Source organism: Haliotis asinina, chromosome 3 (assembly GCF_037392515.1).
Source record: "Haliotis asinina isolate JCU_RB_2024 chromosome 3, JCU_Hal_asi_v2, whole genome shotgun sequence".
In the NCBI taxonomy this organism is placed as follows: Eukaryota; Metazoa; Mollusca; class Gastropoda; order Lepetellida; family Haliotidae; genus Haliotis; species Haliotis asinina.
The window spans coordinates 42,230,309-42,258,133 of NC_090282.1; the positions used below are offsets into that span (position 1 = coordinate 42,230,309).

At 41.0% G+C, this 27,825-nt stretch overlaps 1 protein-coding gene across 5 annotated transcripts in view; it reads right to left on the reverse strand.

Moving 5' to 3' along the window:
- Positions 1 to 4,530: 4,530 nt before the first annotated feature.
- The window catches only part of LOC137278040 (sodium-dependent glucose transporter 1A-like), a 28,901-nt gene continuing 5,606 nt past the window's right edge, over positions 4,531 to 27,825 (reverse strand). Inside the window, exons 1-4 of one of the 5 annotated variants that reach the window (XM_067810089.1) lie at positions 19,711 to 19,927; positions 11,491 to 11,572; positions 9,306 to 9,591; positions 4,531 to 7,737 (exon numbers count right to left, since the gene is read on the reverse strand). In XM_067810089.1, coding sequence (XP_067666190.1) covers positions 6,794 to 7,737; positions 9,306 to 9,591; positions 11,491 to 11,553 — 1,293 coding nt within the window. In that variant the 5' untranslated portion in view covers positions 11,554 to 11,572; positions 19,711 to 19,927 and the 3' untranslated portion in view covers positions 4,531 to 6,793. Of the gene's footprint in view, positions 7,738 to 9,305; positions 9,592 to 11,490; positions 11,573 to 14,714; positions 14,929 to 16,482; positions 16,754 to 19,710; positions 19,928 to 27,158; positions 27,406 to 27,825 lie in introns of those variants that run through there. The other 4 variants (XM_067810087.1, XM_067810088.1, XM_067810086.1 and 1 more) reach the window with 4 other exon arrangements.

Consider the following 27,825-nt stretch of genomic DNA (forward strand, 5'->3'; position numbering starts at 1 on the left):
TGTCACACCCGACCCTGTCGTCGCACACCACACAGCAAAGTTGAGTTGGTTCTGCCAAAACTGCATTGGGTTTTGATTCCAGTTTACCACCGCCTGCGCGTTATTAACGGACACGACATATTTTTCAAAGATATTAATAAAGGTTGTTTTAAACCCCGTACCATCTGCATTCACCACGATTTTCAAGTGTGCTAAATCCATATTATAATATATAATTCATATATTATAATATGTACATAACACTTCCAGGAATAACGAGCGGTGAGGCCGTTCAGCTGACGCACGCGATCGATAACACGTCAGGCCAACTCGAAGTCGCACTCTGCGATATCACCTACCTACCGCAATGGACTAACATCAATATCAGCAACAATAAGCTGTTCGTCAGTGGAACTCGCAGTCAAATAACTGACGGTTACTACAGCGTGTGCTCGCTAAACGACGAGGTCTTCAAACCCCTGGGAGCCGAACTCAAGATGAACGACTCAAACGGCACAGTGGTGTTAATCAACAACGGAAGAACCTCATTGAGGCTAGGCCGACCATTAGCGAGGATACTCGGTATGTCTCCTGACGAGATAAAACCAACAACAACCGTCACAGGCACGAAGTTACCCGACCTAGTACCGTACCGAGAGCTGTACATTCATCTCGATCAGGTGAGCACAACGTACAACATTCAAGGAGGCCACCCTTCCACTATACTGAGAGCAGTGCCGGTGAAAACTGAGAAATTCAACGACGGTAGAACCGAGTCGTTTTCACCACGGCAGTATAAGAGATTAACCCAGGGCAACATACCTGAGCTGACAATATCGGTGTTAGATATAAATCATAATCCTGTAAATATAGGATACCTCAGCTTAACGCTTCACGTAACATGACCAGCGCACAAGGGCCCGGAGTGAAAAAATGCGTCAATATCGGGATCTCCGACCTCGGAGACACACGCGGTTTCGACGCTCCCGGAGTAGATGGTAAATCGTACGCCTTGCAACTGAAAAACAACATTTACAAACGCGTTGAAATCCCCTCCGGTGGAGCCCTAAGTGATATGATAGATACCACAAGAGCAATAGTCAACACTAAGTACACCCTTGTCAACACCGGTGATAATAATTGGGTAATATACCCATCGTTCGGTGGTAAACTGTTCGACTTAGACGATGTTGAGAGCACTACCGTCGTCAAAAACAAACCATATATGCTCGTCTTCACCGAAGATGACAAGTGGGTGTTGTTACCCGATAACAACTGGTTTCTCAATATTAGACTCGTCTCCCCCTACGTGTTCACGGATAACAAAGACAACCACCTAAACAAAGTCGTGAACAATGGAACCCTGCTCGTGGCTTATGTCCCAACTCAGAGACGTAGCATAGTCGTCAGCCCAGTCAACACTATGGCAGCCCACATGCTATCGAGTAAACCGGCCATGCAAAACGTGAAATTGCAGTTGGTGTCTGAATTCGAAGGCGTGGTCAAGATACTAGAGAGTCTACCGGCCAACTCAACACTGTTCATCAAAGTCTACTTAGGGGAACCATCGGTGAATGAGGTCGAGATCGTGAAGGGGATCAAACTCGGGTGGGTGAAACGACACCAGTATCAAGTTTGCAACGTTTACGTGCGGGTTGGTGTCGGCTCCAACACCAGTCTGCAGGGGGTCAACGTGATCGTGGAAAACAAGATATCACTAATCAATATCTTCCTGCCTGACAACATACACTTCATGGGTATGAAGTTAACCCCTGAATTATTATCAGAAAACCAGTTGGAAATTATATCGTAATAGTATAATAATGACCAGTCATCATCCCAACACTGCACTTAACGACCTGGGAGATACGGAGGGATTCGATCAGCCTGGTGAGGAAGATGAATTATACATCCTGCACTTCAAAGACAACGTGTACAGACGGGTGTCGTTATCAGATTTAAAAGAACCCAAATGGCTGATCAACTTAACACTCGCCTCACCTTATATCACAACAAAAGAGGGGTGGAAGTTTATCTCTAAGATTAGGAATAACGGTATCTGGCCTGGGGATTTCATTACGGGGAATGAAGCAACAGCCACGGTATATTTTTATGAAGGAAAAATTGGATTAATTTCTGGAATAGAAAGTAAATTAACATTTAGCAGTAGTTATTTACACGAAAGGCAGCTTGAGATATACTCCCCCTACACAATCATCATAGAAGTCATGTTTACGTATTTTGACCAGGAAAACTCCTCGAAAGGACGTCAATTTTTACCCGGGGTGTCAATACACTGGTTTACCGAACACTTAGATCAATATTGTCGTATTGTTATACAACGGGATACCCCCACGGGTTCTATAAAACGTTTAATAAGCCTCCCTGGGGTTTTTATTACAACAGAAAAGTCTATTAGCCTCTCACCTATTATCATTAGTTATGATCTACTCCTTATAGGCTTCAAATACATTGATAGACTATTAACTGAAACCCAATTAAAATATTTTTCAAAATATATATTATAGGATGGGCCTGTACCCAGTCGTAGAGGAAGTAGCGAAGACGTTGGAAACCGTAGATGGGTTCCGCTTGAGGCAGTTATGTGATGTGAAACGTCAACTAGAACAAGACCGTGACATGCGGAAAGCACTATGTAAAAAGTATAATAGAGCTTTCAATATCGTGAACGGGGCTGACACTACCCTTATGGCAACCAGCATGGGACTAGGGGCGGCAGGCGTTGGGTTGTTAACCACCATCGTGGCTGCACCTATAGTGCTAGGTATTGAAATAACGGCTGGGGTGACAGGGTTGGTAGGGGTGGCGCTTAAGTTAGTATCACGCAGACTTAATCGTAAGGCATTGAAACACGACGAGATCAGGGTTCTGGCCGAAGCAAAGCTGAACACAGTGAGTGAGCGAATTTCCACGGCACTCTCTGATAGTAAGATCTCAGAAGAGGAGTTTCGTTCAATCCTCTCTGAACTCACAAAATATAACGGAATGAAACAAGATATTCGGTCCAAGTCTCGTAAGTCTGCTATCAGCGAGGATGAGAAAAAAAAGTACATAGCACAGGGAATACAAAAAGCCCAGCAAGCCTTTATTATGAATACCAAAGAGATCGTAGGCGGTTCACGTTAAACTGTTTCATCGATATAAACATGACATAGGGGCGATAGCCGTAAGCGAGCCACCGATCCTATATGGTCAGTCAAAACTTACAACATAGATAAAGTGGATATGAAAGCCGACGAACCTAACTTGTACTACTTGAGGGATGGGCCGGGTAGGGGATTTGTAAAAGAAGAATTATTGATCGTACCGTACGGCACAGTATTACCTCCTACCAAGGCACAGTAATTACCGCCAACTTTTTTGTAGTAGGGGTAATAGTAGCAAGAGCTAAGGGACCCAACCAAAGCCTTATTTAGTAAATAAGGCTTCATTTCTTGAAAGTGTTTTAAAACCCCCATTCCCTATACTACTGCATGTTTCATGTAGACATTTACCGGTTGAGAGTCTGCCGGAGGATATCATTGTATTGGGTGCAGCAGCAGCCGAAATAGTCGTAGTAACAGTGGTGGCGGCGGCGGCGGCGGCGGCGGTGGTGGTAGTAGTAGTAGGAGGAGGAGGAGGGGAGGAGTAGGAGGAGGAGGAGTAGTGGTAGAAGTTATGTCTTGAACGGTCTAATCAGGTTAATTTGCCATTGGTTAATGTGTATACTATTCCCAATCGTAGAAATACACTCGTGTTAAATCATCTGCATATTGATACAATCTTTATAATTTTTAAACCTATTTTATACTGCCGTTTCATGATCAACGGCAACTACTGCTACCACCACCACTACTACTACTACTGCTGCTACAACTGCTTCTACTATGCTTCTACTACTACTGCTACTACTACTGCTGCTACTACTACTACTACTACTACTACTGAAGAGGTGTATTTATCACATAAAATCAATTTGAGAATTATAGATGTAGCTTTAATAGAACACAAAATATCATAGATTGACGAATTCTTGGGGAACCCTGTACAAGGTGCATTGTACAAATTGCTTGTCCATTTGTCTCCGCTCAGATGACACCTGATCCAATATCACTGGGGGAAATATTCTTGTTTCTGTTGCTTTTATTCTCCGCTAAATGTGTTCATCAGCACCGCGGGGTAATGCTGCATGTGTTCTGAGTAGGTACTGGTGAAATCAAAACACTAGTTATTTTGTGTGGAGGCATCGACAGCAGATTTTACAATGCTGTAGGTCACACAAACTAGCACGAGAAATATAAATAATGACACAAGATGTTGGAATGCGCACGTAAAATCTGCAAATATCATATCCCTCTTGGTGAGGCTGTCCTGTGTGAATCCAGACTTGATTTGAAACTCAGACGACAGAATGAGAGGCACTGATGGGCAATGATGGGCCTGGTCCACATTCAAAACACTTATTCAGTGTTGTGTACAGCTCGCTCCCACTCATGGCCCCCCAAAGTCCTTGTTTAGTATTACAGCTCTCTAAGTAAAATTAATGAGTTATGTGTACTAGTATAACATTTATTATCACAAGAACATATTTGTTACATCATATTACAGCTGTACGATGTTTGTAAACAAACAGATTGTGGACATAGATGGCTAAGAATGACTGAGAAGTAATGCACATGTTTGTGCAACTGTGCAATACAATGATATTAATTATATATGATACATGACGATTTATCGCCATATATTATCAATTTGATTTTATATAGCTCTTATTTATCTACTCTAAAATCTTGCAGTGATTTGCTTTTTTATTTCTATCAAATGCTGCAGAGTTTGTTTTGTGACCATGCGACTGACGCCGGAACTAAGAAATTCCTCATGCCTACCAGCCTTGCGTTATTTGGTGAGCTGGTCACACAACATTAGACTGACATGCTGAGATGTAAGTGTGGTGGAGGTTTGAAGTAGCCTAAAGTGCATCTCCCCGAGACCAATGAGGAAACTAACTCTGGTATCCGGTTTCCCCAACACGTCTTATTTGGCTGGTTTGACGAGTCTATGAATACTTCAAACAAACATCGAGCGTACATTTCGCAGACAAGAGGGGTGGTGGGGTAGCCTAGTGGTTAAAGTGTTCGCTCGTCACGCTGAAAACCCGGGGTCGATTCCCCACATGAAGCCCATCTCTGGCTCCACCCGCAGGGATAGTGCTGGAATATTGTAAAAGCGGCGTAAAACTAAACCCCTTTACTAGTACACAACGAACAGAGATTTCGTTTAATTGTTGGAATTGTGAAAAAGGAACAGCCAACCCGACATCGATTTGTTTCTTAAACGGAGATGTTCATGTGAGTTAGTGCATTTTGCAAGGCAATACCCCTTACACTACAACATGCATCTTGCTTACTAATCGGATAGCTCTGACTGGACGCAGCCAGTGTGTTTGAACAGAAGGCATGTGATAGAGTTAGAACCTGATTGGTCAGTAAGCTGGACACATAATGGACACAATGTGGAATAGCCCCACCACACCATCTCGAGCCACGAAATTCCAATTTAAGGTGGGGCTGTACGTCTCGAGAGGAAGCGATACCTGACAAACAAATGACACACCAAAAGGCGTTGTTCTTACAGCACAATTGTCATCATCATATCACATCATATCAGTCATCACATCTATGTTAAGACAAAACAAACTAACATAACTGCCAAACAATAACATAATGGCCGGTTCCATCTACTGCAAACTCATTCGAGTAGTAAGGGTATTGGAACCAGTAAACAATTAAAATTTCATGAAACACAGACACAAAACAAACAAAAAAAAACAACAAAAAAAACAACAACAAACAACTGTCATTTAATACACAGTTTGGGGGATCATGTGACCTAGTTTGATTATCCTTTATCAGTTCTAGATCCTATCCGTCAGTAAACTCAGCGAAAGAGGTGTCTAGAAGCGACTCTGCTGGATAGTGTGCCATCCTGATCGTCGTTATACTGCACTGAAATTATAACGACTGTCCTCTGTGACGCCTGAATGTTTGCAGAGCCAATACAGTAGGAAACAGTTTCAACTGTGCACCTAGAAACTATGCAATAAAAGTGCAAAATACATTATACAAGCCTAAGAAATGTAGTATATGACAAACTACTATGGGTAATGTGTCTTATGTTTGAGCTTCTACATGCGTCTCAAGAACCTCTCCAGAAACGTTTGCTAAAAGCACAGACCATTGGGCGCCTCCGACTTAACTAGGGTTTTTGAAGCAGTGATGGCACCAGGGCTTTGTGGAATAGTATCCTGTCTCACCGGTGGCTTTCGTTACAAACACATGCAAAAGACAAGTTAATTGTGCATCTGATACATGGGAACATATGGTGCTTGGGAACTGCATTTAATGAGAATTAGTTTAGTTTTACGCAGCTTTTAGCAATATTCTAACAACATCACGGAGGGCGACACCAGAAATGGGCTTCACGCATTGTGCCCATGTAAAGAATCGAACCACTAGGCTACCTTGGACCCTTCATGCAGTTTAGTTTGTCAGCATGCAGGGACAAGCAAGATTGCCTTTTTGTGGTAAAGACTGTCAGACATTGACGTAAATGTAACATTTCAGGTTTGCGTTTCATTCTAACTATGACAAGAAAGTATTTAAGTAGGTTTTACACGTACATACTGCATCAATGGAAAGCATAAAATCAACACATACATACATCACGACGTATATACCAGTGGAAATCTACAAAGCACATGTCACAAATCCAGTTCAATTTCCATACTTTTGTCACAGAACAAGTCATTAGGAAACTAGCTTTTGACCAGTTCCCGAGAGCAGATGACCAAAAATAGGAATGTCACTATTTCGTAAGCAACCGTCCCACTTATGACATACATAAGGACCATTGGACTGTATGTAACAAAACTTTGTCCTGTAATAAAGGGCACTAGTATCTCCCCCAGGCCACTTGCAACTAAACATGCAGTGATTATCCCCCCTGTTAACTGGACGTAGTCGGCGCCCCATGCGAGCACCATCGGAAGGTAAGGGGAGGTAAATATTCCCAGTGCAGCTGTTCCCATCCATAGTGCTACTTCATATTTATCGCCCAGCGCTATCAGGACGCCACACGAAATCACCAACCCTACAAAATTTAGACAAATGAGAACGAAATTTGAAAGACAGCCTGAGAAACATAGATTGATTAATCTTCCAAGCAGGAAACATCCCCAGAAAACGGATGTCATTATTGCCATGTGCGATTTGGAAAGGTGAAGGCCGATTGTGACGCCGTAAGGGGTCAAGAGGTCACCGTATGCCAACAAAATTCCGAACACTGGAATGTGGAACAGAAACAAGAGAATGAAAAATACATAATGTCGTGTTGAATAACTTCCCCTTTCAGTATGTTGAAACTCTTCGTAGGTTATCAGCGGTTCAGAGCACCTCTTCCGGTGATAGTGCGCAAACGCAAACACCGGCGGTATACTTAATATCCCTATGCAAACGTATGCATATTGTACATGTGATTCGGTGTTGCATTGAGACTGGTCTCCTTCAATACAGACAGGTGACTGACTGGTATGGTTGTTGATTTTGCCTGAGAACATGTCTCCCGCGGACGGTCCATTAGCGAGAAAGGGCGTGGCTATGAAGGGTGCCAAGAAGGATGCAATACCCGCTCCAAGGGTCACGAACTGGAAGGGAGCTCCCTTTTCACCTGGCCATAGTTGGTTCGAGATGGACATTGCCGCTGAAAAGACAAAAAGGTTTGGTACATTTGCATCCTGACAGTCCGACCTTTGAAACGAAAAATGGTGTTTGACTTTAGACACTTAATGTCGTGATGTCTGAATGTTTATAATTATTTAATATTACCGTTGCGTAAATTCTTCGTACATTTGAAATGTCCCTAATGTCCTGAATTCAATACAATCAAACTCTCGTATTGCTTCGGACTGCTTTGTTATGTGAGTGAGTGATCATGGTGGCGATCTGTAAATAATAGAGTCTGGACAACACAATCCAGTGAAGGCTGCATAAGCATCGATCTACACAAGTGGGGTTCACCAAATATGACCACCAGATTCTGTTAGTGTTACAAGCATAGGTTACTGAAGATCAATCCTTACCCGTATCTTCACTGATTGCTTTCATCATAAGTATTAATTAGACTCTAAAACAGGATCTCAAAGCTCCATATATTATACTAAGCATATTTCCTCATTTGTAAGTTCTCACAATACAGCTTAACGGCTTTCATTGAAGGAAGCATGAGACTGAACGAGGAAAGATATTGTTACGAGGGGATGTCAATAAGTTTTGAGCCTTGCATAGAAAAAACACAAAATATTGGTATGAACCACATTTATTTTTCAACATAGTCCCCTTGTGAATCAAGACACTTGCTCCATCTTTTTTGTCAGTCGCCGATGTCATCTCTGTAGAAGACGCCATTTTGGCCCTCAAACCAAGCCTCAATAGCAGCAATAAGCTCATTATCATCCTGAAATCTACGACCACGCAAGTGTTTCTTGAGATTTGGGAACAGATGGTAATCACTTGGTGCCAGGTGTGATCTGGAGGCTTTGAACTTTTTGGTCCTGGGAGAAGTGACATGTTTCCATTCCATGGATCCTTGTTTGCTCTCAGGATCATAGTGGTGGATCCAGGTTTCATCACAGGTTACTAGCCTAAAGTGACAATCTTCGGGATGCTTGTTGTATCTGGTTAGCATAGAGTTGCTTATGGTGACCCTTGTTTGCTTCATTTCATCTGTAAGCATTTCTTTTTTACACCCATCTTGCGCACACCTTAGACATGACGAGGTGTTCATGAAGAATTGTCTTGATGGATCCTTGTGAAATGCCTGTGGTCTCCTCTAACTCGTGGAGCGTGATTCGACGATTTTCCAGCACAAGTCTATGCACTCTGTCTATGGTTTCCTGACTAGTGCTTGTCATCTTCAAGACTCTCTCTACCATGCTTAAATTCATTGACCCATCGCTAGATGGTAGCAGATGAAGGGGAAGAGTTCCCATAAACTGCTGAAAGCCTTTCTTCACTGTTCTTTGCCGAGTTTCCTCCAAGAACTAAAAACTTAATTACTGCTCTATACTCAATTTTATTCATTTTCACTTCAGTGAGGGGGGTCTCTTTCTGTCAATGTGAGCTGTTCAATAACTTCTGAGAGTAGGATACCAAAACTTATATATCACCTCAGCTGCACCCCAAGGTTTAATCTAGTAGCATAGGCTGTGACACCTGGATATGAAAAATGCTCAAGGCTCAAAACCTGACATCCCCGCGTAGATCTCTTACCGTAGTCCACCAGTCCTTTGGCCATACCCATGATAAAGAACATTGTGGCAAGATAGTAAAACACGGTTCCCCATGGGAGAGCAAAGTTCACCATGCAGCCAAGCAAGAGGGAACCCGTCATGACGAGTCTTGTACTTAAACACCTCTCAAGGCCGAAAGCCACCACGATTCCGATTATAAAACCAGCTCCTTGAAGAAAGAATATGTAGGTCATCTGAGTCAAGGTCGCGCGGACAAAGTGTTGTAAGTCCAGGAGAGTTGGGCCAATGATGCCATTCACAAAGCCCTGGAACAAAGAGAAACAGATTAGAAGTCGGATCGTGTCCAGTTCATCTGGTCTGGAGTGATAGTGAACTGAATGTTTCGCCAATTTGAACAGTATAGTATATCTCGGCATAGTTCTATCATAGCTCGCTTAACGAAATCGACATCAGGTTCTTAAACAACATGACGACCGTCCCAGCATTTTGGCCGATTGCAGGGTTTGCAAATATAAGCTACAAAACTTTTCACAGACCCAGAAGAAGTCTCAGACAAAAACACAGTATACAGTCAATTGGTTAAAGACAGATATTGTTAAAATCTTGCCATGCTCTTTTTTAAAAATGTCACTAACGATTTAACACTTCGCGATGTGAGAACCGTCTACAGTCTACAGCTGACCCCAAACGGCATCTTCCAATCCGGCAAGTTGTCAATACCAGCATAAAATCTAAGTTCCGTTGTACATTTATCACCATTTAAGTTGCCAATTCCGGATCACGGTATGAAATGAGCCGCCAAAATATCTGCTTGCACGGTAATTAGCGCCGACTAAGGAGTCGGCCGTATGTGTATTATCATCCATTAATCATGTGTGGGAACTACATGGCTGCCGACAAAGATAAGTTAAACTTGCTTCGGTATGCAGTAATTAAGAGAACCACATGAAACAACAATGTGCATGAGAGCGACAAAACTGGTTCAGCGCTATATGTAGGTAACAATGTCACCTCTACTATACGGCATGCTGTCTAAATTGGATTATTTCTTTTGTCCCGATGAGGGTCAGGTTATTAAGCTTCCACTGTAATTACACTACAGTTCTTGATTATCAGTCCTCATTAAACTCCACAGATTGAATTAAAGTGCTATGAAACAAGGAATCTGACTGGGCAGTAGGGGCATAAGATTGATTGTAGCCACTCGTGACCTTACAACCAGGCAACGATACTAAAATATACACTCAGTTGACTGCTGTCACATATCACTGGATTAACATGGCTGGAAAGTGCAAAAAGTCAAAACATTGAGTTGTGCTTATTTACAGCCATGTTTTGCTTCACTGGTTTCACGCCAAAGAGAGTCCAGTGAATCTGGAGGGAAGCAGCCTCAATACTCGTGCGTCAAATCTTGAGCCAAACAGTTGAAAGCTTTCCAAAGCGTTTGACAACGTTCAGCCGGAAATGTCCACCCTACCATAGAGAAACTGCCACAACACACAAACACACCCATGGCAGAACAACCGTGGCTTTTTTTCAGGAGAAACCATGATGTCAAAAAACTTGGTGATGTGACGTAAAGAAACATCGGGATCCATAACATATAACAATGAATTAATTCAATAAATCAAAAATAACTACGCACTTTCATGTCTTTGTAAAACACGTTAAAGGGTAGTATTAACGTACTTACATACCCTTCCAACGAACGACCTAAATACATAAGGTATATAATAAACATACTTATTCTAACCCATGTTACTACACAGTGTCATTTTAGAAAGCGGTCAAAATTGGCCTATGTCATATTTGGGATTACACTTTCTTAGTAAAGTACAAATTTTAGTACGTTTTTGGTTGAGTCCGCGGTGGCTGAGTCGGTTAGATGGCTGACTTTGTCTGCTGGCAATTAGGTGCCTGACTCTGAGGGTGTGGGTTTGAATCCCGGATGGGACTCAACCAAAAAGTAATAGAATTTGTACTTTACTAGGAAAGTGTAATCCCAAATATGACACAAATCATCTATGATTAACGAACTTACAAACTAACAAACCACCTACATCTGTATACAACACTCTTACATAAACACACGTTCACGCTAACATAGACATGCATGCAGACACACATGCACACGTACGTACACACACGTGCACACATGCACACACCAACTTAGCTTTGTTACGGGTTATGTTTTACATTCTTACCACCAGGTGAAAGGCCCAGAACAACCATATCGTCTCAATGATGCGCGTCTTCCGGTCTTCCATCTTCACTCTCAGGCTGTATCTACATGATGAGAAGGAAGATGTGCAAATGTGCAATTAAAAAAAGTATGTCCAATCGAAATGCACCGATCTCTACATTAATATCAAGAACATAATTATAAAAAACAAAAACATTTTGCATCGTGAAAAATATACTGACTGTTTCACCGAGTTGCCAAACCGCAGTGCCAGTATGACTTCAGAGGAGAAAGTACAGTTACAAACTAGCAGGTTCATAAACCACAAATTGTGGCACGAATAAAACCTTTGTTAAAGTGGGCGCACATTCACCGAAATTCGCTAGAGTGGCACTCAGTGTCTGTGACAGATGCTATTATCGTTACCGATTAACAATTACCGATACTCGGTTGGGGCTGGTGTTGTAAACAGTTTGAGTTTGATAATGACTGTATTAAGATAACCATGACATGTGGGCTAGGTCAAGATGTTCTCTTTCTGAAATGACAAAGCGACGTGTAGGTGTAGTTGAAGTTGAATCAATATATCTATCATACTTTAGAATTAATTTTGCATTGTAAGCAGACTGAATCGATTAAACCAGATGAATTGAATATAATCTGTTACAATGCATATTCATATACACATTCATCACAATAATGATATTATCATTCGACATATGACAGACAACTACATGACGTTTCTGAGAATTTAAGTGCAAAGTCCTAGGTCGGTGGGTCTGTGGGTCGCTGGGAGGTAGGGAGGGGGCAAGAGTTTATTTAAACGTCAGACGCAGCACAAAATATGTAGACATTAAGATATTAATATATTAGACTTTTGAAACACAATATGAAATAAAATATGTGTCAATAATCATATTGTGTATGACTTAATAATTTATTGAGGATTATTTTCAGTATCAAACCGACGTTGTCAATATCAAGGTTATGAATTGTCTTCAATGGGCAAATAATGTGTTGAGGATTATTTTCAATATCAAACCGACGTTGTCAATATCAAGGTTATGAATTGTCTTCAATGGGCAAATAATGTGTTGAGGATTATTTTCAATATCAAACCAGTTTTGTCAATGTAATGCCTATGAAATCTCCTCAAGGGGCAAATAATTTTTTGATCACCATGGTCCCCAAACTGTGTTACATGGAAAACCTCTGGCAAACAACGGTGTCAGTAAGAACATAATAGAGTCCCTGCATCCATACACCTTTAAATCTAAACGATTTGATAATTTATTCTAGACAATTATACGCAATCAGTTAATGAAGTGTAGCTGCAGGCACAAGGTTTATATAATTATATCTGTCGTTTCTTGTATCCAGTTCTTGTATATTTTGTTTAATGATATATGTACTGGTGAGGAATTGATATAAGCAGAGTTCGGCTTGTTTACCAAACCAGATTCCCTTGGAATAAAGATATGTTTAAACCATAATTTGAACACTAGTATATAATCTATAACATTAGTGCAAAGGAATATCCGGCCTTGAATATCCTGCTAAAGAAATTCATTTCGGGATAAGGGTGAAATAGTTGTGAAAATCACTGAAAATCAGTGATGACACCAGATGTTCTACCGGTTCTAGTCTGTAACACCCGCCATTTTCCAAAATGTGCCCAACACAGTCAGTATTTATACATTGACGCCGCACAGTATTACTACCCGTCATGCTATGGCGTCCCTGTAAACAAATCGGACAAATTAAAAAATGTAAATTACGACAGCTGTCTAGAAGTATGGACACCGAGACTTCAACGTATATAGGCAAAGACATATGTTTGGGAAATAACCAATAACTTTATTTTACGATGCAGTGTGGGTCACAATTCATGCCTCGGATGAAAAAAATAGTTTATATTTGACACAGTGTTTATAAAAATGCTCCTGTCCTTATAGTAAAACTATGAGAATTCATTCCACAGCAGGCACACCGGTCCCCGGTTTTACATATAAAACAACAGTGAAAAAGACTATCAAGTTTTTACTATCTTAGGAAGGAAATTCATTTTCGTATAAAAGGAACAAGCTGTAAAATAGAGAGATGACTTAGTTACCCAATAACATGTCCAATGCGACAACTTTGTTATACCGCACCCTATGTTCCAGGTTCGGCAATAAAGAGACTAGACTCACGCCGGTAGTCAGGGACTGTGTGGATCGGGTGGACTGTGTGGATTGGGTGGTCAGCTTCGAACTTCCTATTCCCAGAGCATGGATCGTTGTTTACGATATAGGTCACTTGGTTGCCTTGTCACAACTATTTACAGGCTGACGTATAAATTAGCTACCTTATCTCAGAGTCATGAACCGTATTTTGTACACTCCCGCCTAATGCTATCTGTAATGTGCAGCACGGTGTCAAACATCTCACTCTGGTTCTGAATTCTTTAAATTTAGATATGAAATAAAAGATATTTGTGTACAAAGATTAACTGTTGTCATACCCTGTGTTCTACACGTAGCTATGTATTCAACGCCGCAGCCTGCATTATTAAAGGTACATGATGGCTTTCTGTAAATAAATGGACCACACAATCCAGTGATCAACAGTATGGGCATCGATCTACACGAACGGGATACGATGCCATGTGTCAACCAAGTCGGCGAGCCTCTGCTGATTTCAAGTGACAGTTGATGATAAATTCACATTTTCGTTATAACCAATCTTTAACATCTTAATAATCACAAACGTGGTACAAGTATTACACTTTTGGCAGAGATAAGCCCCCTTGGCACTTCAGCGAATAAATATTGTTTAACGCCGCAACAGCAATTTTTCAGCTGTTCACGGAGATCGACAAAACAGAGTCCTGTGGTCGTGAGATGACATCTCAGCTTGCATGACTTACGAGTCTAGGTTTGCCTGCACCAAATTCGTGTCAAAGAATTTCGGTAAAGGTGTAAACGTTACATCCTCTCACATCAGTGAAGATCAGGGTTAGAATTAATCTTCAGCAACCCACGTCTGTCGTAAGAGGCAACTAACGGGAACGGGTGGTCGGGCTCGCTGACTTGGTGGACACATGTCATTGGTTCCCGATTGCTTAGATCGATGATCACGCTATTGATCACTGGGTGATCTGGTCCAGACTCGATTATTTACAGACCGCCGCCATGCAGTTGGAATATTGCTGAGTGCGGCGTAAAATAACAGATCGAACCAAACAACCAACCAACATGTACTCACACTGAGCTGTCACATCGTAATATGACTGGAAGGCGACCCTAGCGGACTGACTCTCTGCCTGGGCTCTGTTTGCTTATACCTGGCAACCTCAACATGGACAAGTGTGATTGATGTGGGTTATTGAGACACATCCTTTTGTAGATGCAGTGAACTCTAAACCTCTAACTCTGTCCTCTACCCGTGACATGCATTTCATACACCAAGGCGCAACAGCAGAAAACGCACAGAAAACACATTTCACTTGCATCACGTGGGAAGCACGTTCACAGAGTCCGGGCCAACCATACAATTCATGAATAGCAAAATCTGATGCTTTCGTTCGTAAGAACATGACGGGATATGAACAGCTGCTGGGGGTGGTCTGCCAGCCAAAGTTTGTGTTTGAGACAAACATGTTACATTTTACACTACAAACAATCGCCACGCAGATGGGCATCTATTAGAGTAAAATGGCTGCTTTCAGTGAGAGTTAATGATTATTGGAGGACCGGCCGCGGAGACCAACTGACCAAAGCGTTACTTTATCCTATTCCTCATTACCACCTAATACTAGTGCTGACTATTATTGACTCAGTACAAAATTTAGTGAGTTGCTTTGTGGTAGCATAGTGGTTAAAGCGCTCGATCGTCTGGGTTCGATTCACTACATTGCTACAATGTGGGAAGCGAATTCCCGGTGTGTCTCACCTTGACATTGCTGGAATACAATTAAAAGTAGCGTAACACCTTAGTCACTCACTCACTCACTCACAGTGTTGATTAAAACTCTCGATCATTGTCTTTCAAATCGAGAGTGTTTAGGCACATTGTTTCTGATGCTCGAATAGAACCTGAGTTCAGTGGTTGATAATAATATAAGATGCGATAATACTTAGTTACTATGTTGACCAATATTTTTTTCCGCTAATACTCAGGGTAAGATTAGGGTTTGGGGTTAGGGCTTCGGAGATTACGGTTAGGTTAGAGTTAGAGTTTGGGTTTGGGTTAGCCTTTCTTTTTCTACGTGGGTGGCAACCATATAGCGCGTGGGGTGGGGGTGGGGGGGGGCAGTTTGCACTTTTGTCATTTTTATCTTGGTGGGGGGAGGGAGGGAGGTGTTGAATGAGAATCAGAGCGTGACCTTGAAAACTCACACCAGGCCGAGGGCCGGATTTCCACATGAATACAATCGACACATTACTCGCCTGGGTTACTGCGAGTAAGCTAACGTGCATGAAGTATGATGTAACAATTGCTAACAGTTATTGGTGTGACACTATTCAAACTTTGTGATAATGAAAACTAAATAATCAAAACCGTTTGGAGAGTGAGTGAGTGAGTGTGTGAGTGAGTGAGTGAATTAGTGTAAATAATCGACTTTGGACCAGACATTCCAATCATGAACAACATGGGCATCGATCTACATAAGTGAGATACGAGGATTTGTGTCAACCAAGTCAGCCGGCATGACCAGCCGATCCCGTTAGTCGTCACTAACGACAAACGCGGGCTACAGAAGATCAATTCTACCCCGGATCTTGAAGAAATATGCTGGGTAGTCTCGTAGTGTCCGCTCGTCACGCCGGGGAGTTTGCTTCCAGTCCCGGTTTTAATTTCCCATGTGTGTGTGAAGAGATTTTCCGGTGCCCCCTACCGTGATATTACTTCAATACTGTTACAATTACACGGACACATCATATAAATAACAAACAAGGGCAGAAACATAGATATGTATTACATGTACAGTTACACAGTATGTGACGTTTCAGTAGTAAAGTGTTATGCTTACCAACTATGTGTCTCAATCAGTATATTCCATATGGGATGGTCGGCCTTTCATTGTTGACACCGCAGTTCCATAACTATCAAATGCTTCAACTTTTTGTAAGAAGTAAATACAAATGTAGGTTTCTCTTCAATATGATTGAAACAAAACAGGCTCACGACCACCGGGTTAATGGAAACTGACACATAGCGCTCTCTGAAACATATGGCGCAGCACCGGCATACCGTGATTCTCCCGATATACATCCCGGGGTTCCAGCAATGGGTCTCTCAAACTGTGGGGAAACCAAGGTAATTAAGGATCGGGGGATAACAGTGAGTGATCATGCTATCAACCGTTTAAAGATGATGTGATATATGTGTAAAGGAGCATACTGTGGCTGAGTGGTCTTTAGAGACTGTGAGCAATTTCCATGGGTAAGATGTGCCAATGTCTGGTGTTCCCCGCTGTGGTATTATTGGAACGTTGCTAAATGCGGCGAAAAGCCTTACTCACTCACTCAAGTCATACCAATCTCATCTGTTTTCAATATGAAACTTTGCAACGAATGCCTAGCTCATAGGAATGTCTTCCCCAAGACAATGTGTAATGGCTCCACATGAAACTGAGCGAGTGAATTTAGTTTTACGCCACTCTCAACATTCTGAGCGGCGGTCTCTAAATAATCAAGTCTAGGCCAGGCAATCAAGCGGGCAACAGCATGAGCATCGATCTACGATGACGTGTGTCAGCCAAGTCAGCGAGCCTGACCACCCGATCCCATTAGTCGCCTCTTACGACAAGCATAGTCGGCTTTTGTGGTAAGCATGGGTTGCTGAAGGCCTGTTCTACCCCAGACCCTCTACATGAAACTACAAGTTTAGATAAATACTTGGAATAAATACTGGGGATTCAGACCGGAACATGAGGCTCTAACACTGGTCTTTAAAACAACTGTAGATCTGATTTTGAAACACATTTTTCAAGGAATCACGCCTTTCTCTGGTTTCTAATAGTTACTGAAAAAAGGAATAGCATAAAACACCAACTGGCCCTCATTTTGCCTCAGCGGCTCTTCAAAGCACCAGCTGTGCATTGTATTCAAATCATGAAAACAGCCTACAACACTCAGTTCTAGATTTAGTATAAAATTAATTAATTAAAAACGAGCTTTCAATGTGAAAGGAAATATTTAAGTAGATGGAAGTCTCTAGTTATTCTTCTATATATATTTTTTTCTGTGAGTGACCTTATCCTTTTCTACCGTTCATCTCATGTCAAGTGTAATCTGTAATCTACATTTGTATTAATGTGTCCTATTTGTAACATACAGCTCATGGCACTAAGCTATACATCGCGTTCTCTATATTCCAGCAATCTCATGACGGTCCATCGCGTTACGCTACCACAGCATTACTGAGATGAACCTTCATTTTAATTTGTGACTAACTGCCCGGCACCGAACCACTAACCATATGTTCTTCGGTGAGTGAGCGAGTTTGGTTTTACGCCGCTCTTAGCAATATTCCAGCAACATCCCGTCGGGGGACACCAAAAATGGATTTTACACATTGGAAATCGAATCAGGTTTTTGGCGTGGCGAGCGAATACTTCAGCCACTAGGCTACACCACAGCCCTTTGTGTTCTCCGACCTGACGTTCTATTGATTAGACCAGGACGTTGTCGATTAGAGCGGAATACTCACTTACGTCCTTACAATAACCTTCTTGATTGTATGGAAAAGTGAAAAAAAGACATTCGTGGTTACATTCCTTGATCGTGTCAGGATCTGTAGATCGCTGCTGGTAGGTCACCGGTCTTTAACAGTGCTTCACCATGTGACCTTGTGTCTATAGCCTGCATAAGTTTGCTTTCAGTAGTCTAGTGGTTAAAGCGTTCTTTTGTTACTCAGAAATTTCTAGAGCCGTATTGCTTCTGAAGGTGAGGACTCTTCGTTGCTGTCCTCACTAGAGCAAAGCTGAAACAACACATCGACACACTCGTTTTGGAGGCACTACGGTACAACACTATAAAAGCATTCTCACCTCCAGAGTACACCATGTGCACATCTCCCTGTAGCATCGATCAAGGTATGAACATTGACCGTTTTATCATTGATCTGAAACTCTAGAGCTACAAGCCGTGACGTCCTTTATCAATACCGCATTCAGTCAAAGCGACAAACATTTAGAGTAGAACGCTAAAATCCGGGGTCTGTTTGATGAAACATTTAGTTAGTGTCCACGTTGAGGGTTTTAAGTGATCATTTCAACCACCAAAGACAACGTATACTTACTTCTCCAACCATGGCTTCATTCAAAGAATCATGACATCAAACATGCTTTATCAACATTCTTGTAAATACAGTGCTGATCATGCATTTTGAAAACTGTATGTTTATGTGGGAAGGCCTTACCCACCCCCACAGATCTAGATCCATCAAACCTACGGGAGATGCAGGATTCACGTGCAATAATCAACTCTGCGCTCTTTGGCGACCCAGGTTCAAGGGCCACTAATGACCAAAAACAGCCCCGATGGAGTGTGAGTGAACAGTATATCGCAGGTATCACGGCGCGTTAGCTAAATTCAGGAGGAAAGGGCTCGTCTTAGTTCTAACCGAACCTAGTCCCTTGCCTGCAACAGTTTCACTTTATGCCTCGTTTCTAATCAAAGTGCGCCAGTGTTCCTTGTAAACAAATAGCAAAAACATCTGCGACAGATTCACAACCACACCTGGACGAAAATGTATCCCTACAATCCTTGGTCAAACACAACACGGTCAATATCTAACACACTGCCGTACTGTGAATTTCAGATAATACACATTAATTTAGAATTTTCGATACATACAAACTTTCATTACAGGATACATTTCATGGTCCTGATGAAGGTGAGAAGGCTTTTATGGTGTTTTACGGTATTTGTCTTCAATATAAGTGTGCCGATGGAACGCTGCCTGAGTAAATGACACACATCTTGAATTAATTAAAAATCCGTACATTTTCGGCATTTTTCAGTGAAATATTCAGAAAAAGACACCAAGTGGATAGACTGCTCTGACGACGGAAAACCAGGAAGACAATATAAACAAACATATCCTCACGCCTAAAACAATGATCCATGCAAGACAAGTGCAACATATATCAACGAACATAATTTTAAATTTACATAATATTTGGCAAAAGATAAATTTTATACACCCACAGGAACATTATACTAGTAATATATGTGAATAAAGTCGAACTCACCCCGCAACTCAACCGTCCTTCCTGTTACGTCAGTTCCCAGATTTACAGCAGAGAGGCATGTGACTATGAGTAACATAAGTCGTCAAGATAAGAGTGTACCCCCTCGTGATGTGTGAACAAGTTCGGGGACGGGAAACATCATAAGCAGTAAATAAAATGAAAACAAATAGCGAGAAATAAGAACTAGGATATGTGATAGACTAGTAAATTTTACTGTGTTCGATTAATATGAGAGGGCCATCCGACGTGAGTCAGTAAGTGAGCTTATATAATTAGTTTTAACGCCTCTTTTAGCAACAATCCAGCAATATCAAGGCGGGGGACATCAAAACCGGGCTTCACTCGTTGTACCTATGTGGAGATTCGAAACCGGATCTTCGGCGTGACGTGTGAATGTTTTGACTACTAGGCTACCCTACCGCTCCAGAGGTTCGTCTCAAAAGTTTGATATACTCTTCAAAAAAAGTAGGGGAACTGTACTGCCAATGTACGATTGTCGAAATTGGGAGTGAATGAGATTGAATCAATGTTGATGCAATAATAATGGATGTTTTGAGAAAGCATCACCACATGGATTCCATTCAAAGCAAAGCTGTTCGTTCAGTTATTCCCCTTGTTAGGTGACTGGAGTATGACATGAAAATTACATGTTTATAATTTTCAGTCAGTAGTGTGTGATTTCACCCTGAAAAACCTGATCATGCATAGATGCAAGAAAATTATCGGAAAAAATGGTTTACAGTGGTATATCGACATGCGTGAGTGACTTTAGTTTTACGCCGCAGCAGCAGGTAATGAACAATTAAAGACTCGCTGGTGGTACATTGGTATAGGTTTGTTTTGTACCAAAGAGTCACTGTTAAACACCAATGCGTTTGGGCGACGACCGCAATTTTTAATAATTGTCACAGATTGCTTACTATAGGTTACGTTGTTTCACTACAGGAATTTATCTTCATCTGGGTCGTGACGAGCGAACGCTTTAACCATTAGGCTACTCCACCGCCCTTTTGTTAAAGAAAACAACTAAGCAAAAGCGTTCACTAGGTGTGTATGAATAAACATTCGGATTCGGAAGGTCAGTGTATAATAAATTGGCTTTTGTCCAATAATTTCTTTCTTTTAAATAGACTTAGTGAAGATTCTGTTTCATATTCATTTGACCACACTTTCCAATATAGCTTTATATCTCCTCGAGCTCTCTTGGGGCCACGAGACTTGAAGCAAACTTTGCTGTTCGTGCATGCGTAAATTGATAATTCTTTACATAATAGACGGTGCAGCGGACAGACAGGTGAGAAAATTACACGTGCGTGATACAAGATGAGGGAGGAGGCTCTGGTGAGGCTAGATGTCTTTGCCTACCCCGACTTTTGGGATCTCAAGTCACCCGTATGGAATGAAAGCCAGACACCCCCAATCCCCACCCCACCCCCCAAAATGGTGAAAATGTGGTGCAGTTCTGGCTACAGAATGGGGTGTGATTTTTCAAAATCTGGAATAATTTAGCTTTCATTTAAAGCTGGTTGTCACCAGCTGTCGTGCATGACAACCCTGCAGGGGCCATTGCAAAGGTCAGTTTTAATAGAAAGTAGGACTGGGATGGGTCCGGGATACCCCTAATGTACATTCCTGATCCAGACATCAAACCGCAACTCGGATGCTAAAATTTCGATATTTACAAAATCGTAACCATGTATTATTAATACTTAAAAGAAGTTACTGTAAATTACGTCTAAATATTCAAAGGCAGTAACAAATTTTAATCATGAAAGATTGTTCAAGCTATTAGGAACATGATGTAACGGGTCCGTGTACTGAGACGGGTACCGGGGTGCAACTCATTATCCATCCTTTCCGGATTACCGTCACAGCCCTTACAGAAAGTACATTTGAAGAGAAACATATGAGTTAAACTTCTTAAATTAAAAGTAATTTTACTAATATCATGTTTTTCTAATTCATATAAATCATTTGAATGTTTGGTTGGCACTGTATGCATGAAAAAGCATTACAAGGAAACAAAAGTTAGTTCTTTGTATTTATATCAGCAGAATATTACATGTCTGTTCAACAGCAAGAGCTTTACAAAGTGTCAACAGTACCAAATGTGTCGAAGATACTGTTGGACTATCAGTAAAATCACACAACATAACGGAAAGCTCGCAAATGTAATTCTTTCATTCCAGATGTCTTTCTTTGTTCGTGAAAGAATAATGGGTCATGCATCATATTTTCGTTAAGTCGGTGTGTATCTATTGCTGTTAATAGTCGTAGTGAGTTCCCAGTTGTTAGTTAATGTCAACAATATCAAGATCACAGGAATATGTTTCTGGTCCATATGCTGAAGTACACAACAGGTTCAGCCTCTTACAGCTACACCTTCCGTTGTCCTCCCATTTGTCATACGTCCAAATAGTCATTCGGGTTAAAACAACATATGGTATGGTTTACTGCACCAACAACTACCTTTGTAATAAAATGGAACGACCCAAGAAACAATGACCCATGGTCCACCATTCCTGCAAACTGGCTTCTACATGCACAGACATGAAGCTGCAGAAAGTATGCGGGACGATTTAATTAGTCTAAACCTTTTTTCAACTTTATCATAGAGGTGTATTTGATCACGATCTATTACGACAGAAACGTATTTCTTAAAACACAATACATTAAGTGCCAACGTTTACGGACAACTCAAAGATGTTCCTAGATAATATTTGTGTAAACATTTTGCTTCGACAATAACGTTCATAGAAACATGAAGTTTTAGTAATATATAAAAGAGCTACACATTACATGGTCGTGACAATAGGAACATTGATCTTCACAAGTGGGATACGCTGGCAGTCTCATGATATAGATTTTAGGTCATTCCAACTGCTATTATAGACAACACAATGTGTGTCGTCTGTATCAACTGGTCTTGCATAAGTCGTACTTCGGTGAGGGAATTGAATCACTGTCAGTTATTCAATACACGCACTGAAGCTGGTATAGATGTTGGCAGACGAATTAGATCCTATACTTTGCGCAGGCAATCTTGAAATCGTATTTACAGATTATGTGGGTACCCTCGCTAAGATGGAGACTAAAACAACTGACGTTCATTTCAGCATGTCACATTACTATGTTGTCCTTCAAGCAAAGGAGAAGGTTCATGAATTGATAATAGTTAACGGAATAGGCTCATGGAATTGGAATTGCGTCACATGAATTCGAATCACTATCGTTATCAACTGAGGAAGGATTGGTTGATTCTAAAGACCAACTGTCGTTCCTTTCCTGGTGGCAGTATGTCGCATAACCACGTTGTCCTTCAAGCAGATGTTAATTATCATGAGTTGACAATAGTTAGTGCATCATGGAATTGGCTCACACGAATAACTATCTTCATCAGCTGATGAAAGTCAACAACACAACACAAGTGCTAAAATACTGACAGACCTCGCCTAAGTGAACACAACTAAACTGCATTGTTCCAACAGACATTATAGAGCCACCATCTGTGATCAAAAGAGCGTATCTTTTTGTATGTACCATAGGCTCCCCGGTTTTTCTGGTGATTAGATTTTGCATGTGTTTGTAACGAACACTAAAGGTATGTCAAAATATGCTACCCTTTTCTGTAAACTCTTCAAATGAAGATCGCATGGGTATCTTCTTGAACTTCCTTTCTTATTGGTGAAATGCCGCCCAAACTACTTCCTAATCACTAAATTTGATCATGGTTATTTTCTGATAATGTTGGAACTATAAACTGATCACAATGTATTTATGATACTGAAAATATACTTGAGTTTTTAGAATGTAGAATGGCAACTCCTTGTGCATTGCATGTATGATGTTCTTGTGCGCCCACTGCCCGTTTAGCTGGAGATATATACAGTACACAGCAATGAGTACACAACGTCACAGCAAGTACACTGCAGCTGTTCCACATCGTTTACAAGCAGATTATAACCGAATGATGATTTCAGCTTGCAGCATTTACAGTCAGCATTTTACTGTGATGTACACCAGCACGTATAATTATAGTTTCCGGACGTCTCTATGCGACTATAGGAGAAGCTCCTTTACTTTATGGTTATCAATAATCACATTTGCAAATCATTTAACATTATCAACTCATTTACCTTAATCCTTCTATCTTGATCCGTATGTGTGAAGACTCTTGTCTGGTGTAAACATCTAGATGTCTAACAACACCTCCGGGACTCGGGTGTTAACATCTGAATAAGGACATTCCTTAGACAAGTATGTCCGTGTACTATCTTATAACCTCTCTTGGGATTTTGTATCAGTATTTTCTTATCTTATGTAAGCATACAAATGAAAGCATCTCTGTGTTGTAAACTAAAGAGAGGTGATAGTTCAGAAAAACCAACGAAACGAAACAAATAGAACAAAAAACCCATACCCTTACGAACAGAGCACTGTTCATGCAGCTATTGATGTGCATGGTTGTTGAACCGGAATTAATAGTATCGCCACAATGGCCACAAGACGATAATCTTGTCTCTACTGTACGTCGAGGTCCAATACTTCTTGAGGTACACTTTGTAGGACGAGAAGGTCACGGGCATTTTGATAGTTGCATAAGTTTGACATTTCATTTTAGAAATATAATGTGCCTATTCGTCATGTTCAACAAAAACAAAAAGCGAAAACAGTTTTCCGTTGATCATGAAATAAATAGTTACTAATTACCTGTCCAGTACCCTCAGCAACGAACAGCTGTATAAACTGTGGTGAAACCGGGTACTCAAGGAAAAGCTAGTTCACCGAGGCTCATCATGAGCGGAACACGCAACAAACACACAATGGCACGCACGCTTGTTGGTTACGAAAAATGTTCGCGGGGCATCTGGTGCAAGTCAAAGAGAGTAAGTGCTTAGGATATCATGTTTGTAATTGTGAGTGGTTGATCAGACATAGAAATGCAGTTAAAACGTCCAAACCTGTTGTCGTCCCCAACCAGACCCCGAATGCTCACAACTAGGCTATTGCCAAAAATTTCGTATTATTACGATATATTGTGATATGTGTCAACGTATTGCAATTTGCAATATATCGTGAAAGTGAAACACGTGGTTTAAGGAAATCACATTATTGTTTCCTGTTTTAGAAACAATCCCACTGGCTACTGTTATTTCTCAGATGTGAGTTTACAAGAGAATTTAAAATGTTCCCGAATTGAAGACTTCGCTCTAAAGACTTGAACTTCAGAGAAAGCGTCTGAAGCTGAGATCAGCAGAAGAGTCAGAAAAACACAGATAAGTCAATACCTCTCACCTGAGATATGTTGTAAACAAACATAATGTCATTGAGTAACTTCATGCCTATGACTGAAAAACTATGAAACTTCAGCATTTATACACCAGCGAACTTTGACCTCTACATTTCCGAGCAGCCGTGCGATGCTTGGCGTAGAAATAGTTTCACATAAATGGAAAGTAAACAAAACAAGTGTGCACATAAGCACGATGCGAAATAAACAGAAATACTTTAAAAAGGGCAATTTAGCTTTTGTTCAAACTGGAAAATGGCAACATGCGGTCGAGGTTGAAACTTCTGTGTGCGTATGCGCAAAATCGAAGTTGCAGGGTTTTCAGTTTTTGCTTCAGGGTTAGCGTCATAAAGTTGCCACTTTTACTGTTTCAGTGTCGAACTATTGTGTTTATATTGCTATTTCCGCGATTTATGTGAGCTTCTCTCTATTGCTGCGTTTTGTTCTGCACAGCGGGAAATTGCTGTTTGATAGACCTGAATTTGCCACATATCAGAAAACTTCACTGAGGAGGGAGGAGGATTTGGGACCGTACCAAGAAACAAATCTGAATGACTTTCTTCAGTTCGACTAGACTCCTGTCACCACATACAAGTCCAACACCTTACTAATGGAATTCTCCGTACACAACACCCTGAAAAAGCATAACAGAAAACTGTAACCAGTTTATGGCTCTCCTATAGAAACATTAACAGAATGTTATAGACCTGCAAGTTAAACATTTGATAAACGCACCAAGGTTATTGTGCTGCAACCTTAATTTTAACTCTACCAACCTTGTCAGTCATTCTCTAGTCATTTGATACACGTATTATATAAAGCTCAAACAATCATTCGACCGCTGAAGGTCCGGGGTAGAATAGGCTTTCAGCAACCCATGCTTGCCATGGAAGGAGTGTATGTATGCTTGTCATAAGAGGCGACTAACAGGATCGGTCGTCAGGCTCACTGACTTGGTTGACACATGTCATCGGTTCCCAATCGCGCAGATCGATGCTCGTGCTGTTGATCACTGGATTGTCTTGTTAATGTCAATTATTTACAGACCACCGCCATATAGCTGGAATATTTCTGAGTGTGGTGTAAAAAAAATAAGATCAACTCACTTACTCAACAATCATTCGCGTCTGTTAATTCATTTACTTTAGTGACTTCGGTTTATCACTGATTATAAAGGATATCTAGTATACCGTTCAGTGTGTTTACCGCGGCCCACTGGGGTGGTCCCCGAGAGCACGGGTATGATGCTGACAGACAAAAAAACATAACCAGGATCCATCCCTACAATCATATGTTCCTGGCTTATTCACAATAAAGGAGTTGAATAAATCTTGTCTTTCATTTGCATTCCACTTCTAAATGCCCTTCAAAGATTTGATTATCAAAGACAACGAGTGCCAGCACCAATGTATGTTTATATTTATATGGCAAATGCAATTATATAACTAAGAATCATTCTCAAAACTGTTAATGTATAGTAATATCAAGGAAATACAAGTGTTTTTAGTATTTGTTCCTACATCACGAAATTACCGGTGATGGTCTCGGAAATTACCGATGATGGTTACGGAATATGCCGATGGTATCGGGTGGACCGGTTCGTGAAAACTGCAATAATATTGTGAAGTTCTAAATGGAATATACCGATTAACCGTTAATATCGCCCACCCCTACTCACAATCCAACTAAACAACCCCCAGAAGGGTGGCAACTTAATGGCCATGATGACTATAGACAATTTACGCAAACGAAAAATCCCGACAAAGAGTTAAAAGTAAATCGGGGAAATGTACACGCCACTAATTTTGATTCAACAGATGAGTGAACGAGTGAGTTGGGTTTTGTGAAGCGTTTCAGCAATATTCCAGCAATATCACGGATTAAGACATCGGCAATGGGCTTATAACACAGTTATCCGAGTGTGGAATCGACCTCGGGTCAACGGCGTGACGAACCAATGCTTTAACAACTCGGCAACCCAACAGCCTAGCTAAAGGAATCGATTCAAACATCATTGTTATGGGACAAAACAGCTTACACATTCTTACATCCTCTAACATCCTTCTTTCAGGAAGTTCCACTGGCTATCACTATACCTGTGTGGATTTCAGGGTTCAAAAAGTCAGGAAACTGTTCTGTAGAAACTTAAGGAAATTACCGAATGAGAGTCCCTTTCATCAACGTTGGGCGTGGAGAATCCTTGGGTGGGTGACCGTGTTTGGTAGCTTGACTCTTAAGCGTTTCAAGTCCTGACCCACAAAGAAGCACACGTGAAACATGCGGTCTCAACTTCGGCAAGTGAGTTGTTCAAACAGGCATGCCTCTGTTCACTCAGCAGAAAATGAGTGTAATCAGTGTACCCGGTGTAACAAATCATGTGACTATTAACAGGCAACTTGGGTTTCCTGAAAATTAATCAGATTTTGTGTTAGCACTTTAAGCTTGTGCTTTGTTGAAAGAAAAGGCGCAATATAAACTAACATACATGTTGCCTATATACCTGTTCTTAAAATCCACTTTCCTTTCTCACAACGGTGGTTTGTCGTTTTGTAATGTCAATGATTTCGACTGGGTGTCGTTTCTTTTTCCCATTAGTTGTAAATTTAATATATATATAATATAATCATTATTATCAAATAGGTTCCTGGGGAAACAGGTCTCGATGTCTAAAGTTCCAATTTTGTAATTTTACATTTTCTAAATCATAACAAAAGCACCAGTTTGTTGATTATGTCTACATCTTCGCATGCAAAATCAAGTCACAAGTAAAATGCTTCAGCTGCCAGTTCTCACAACGACTTACCTTTGAATGTCATCAGCCGTGA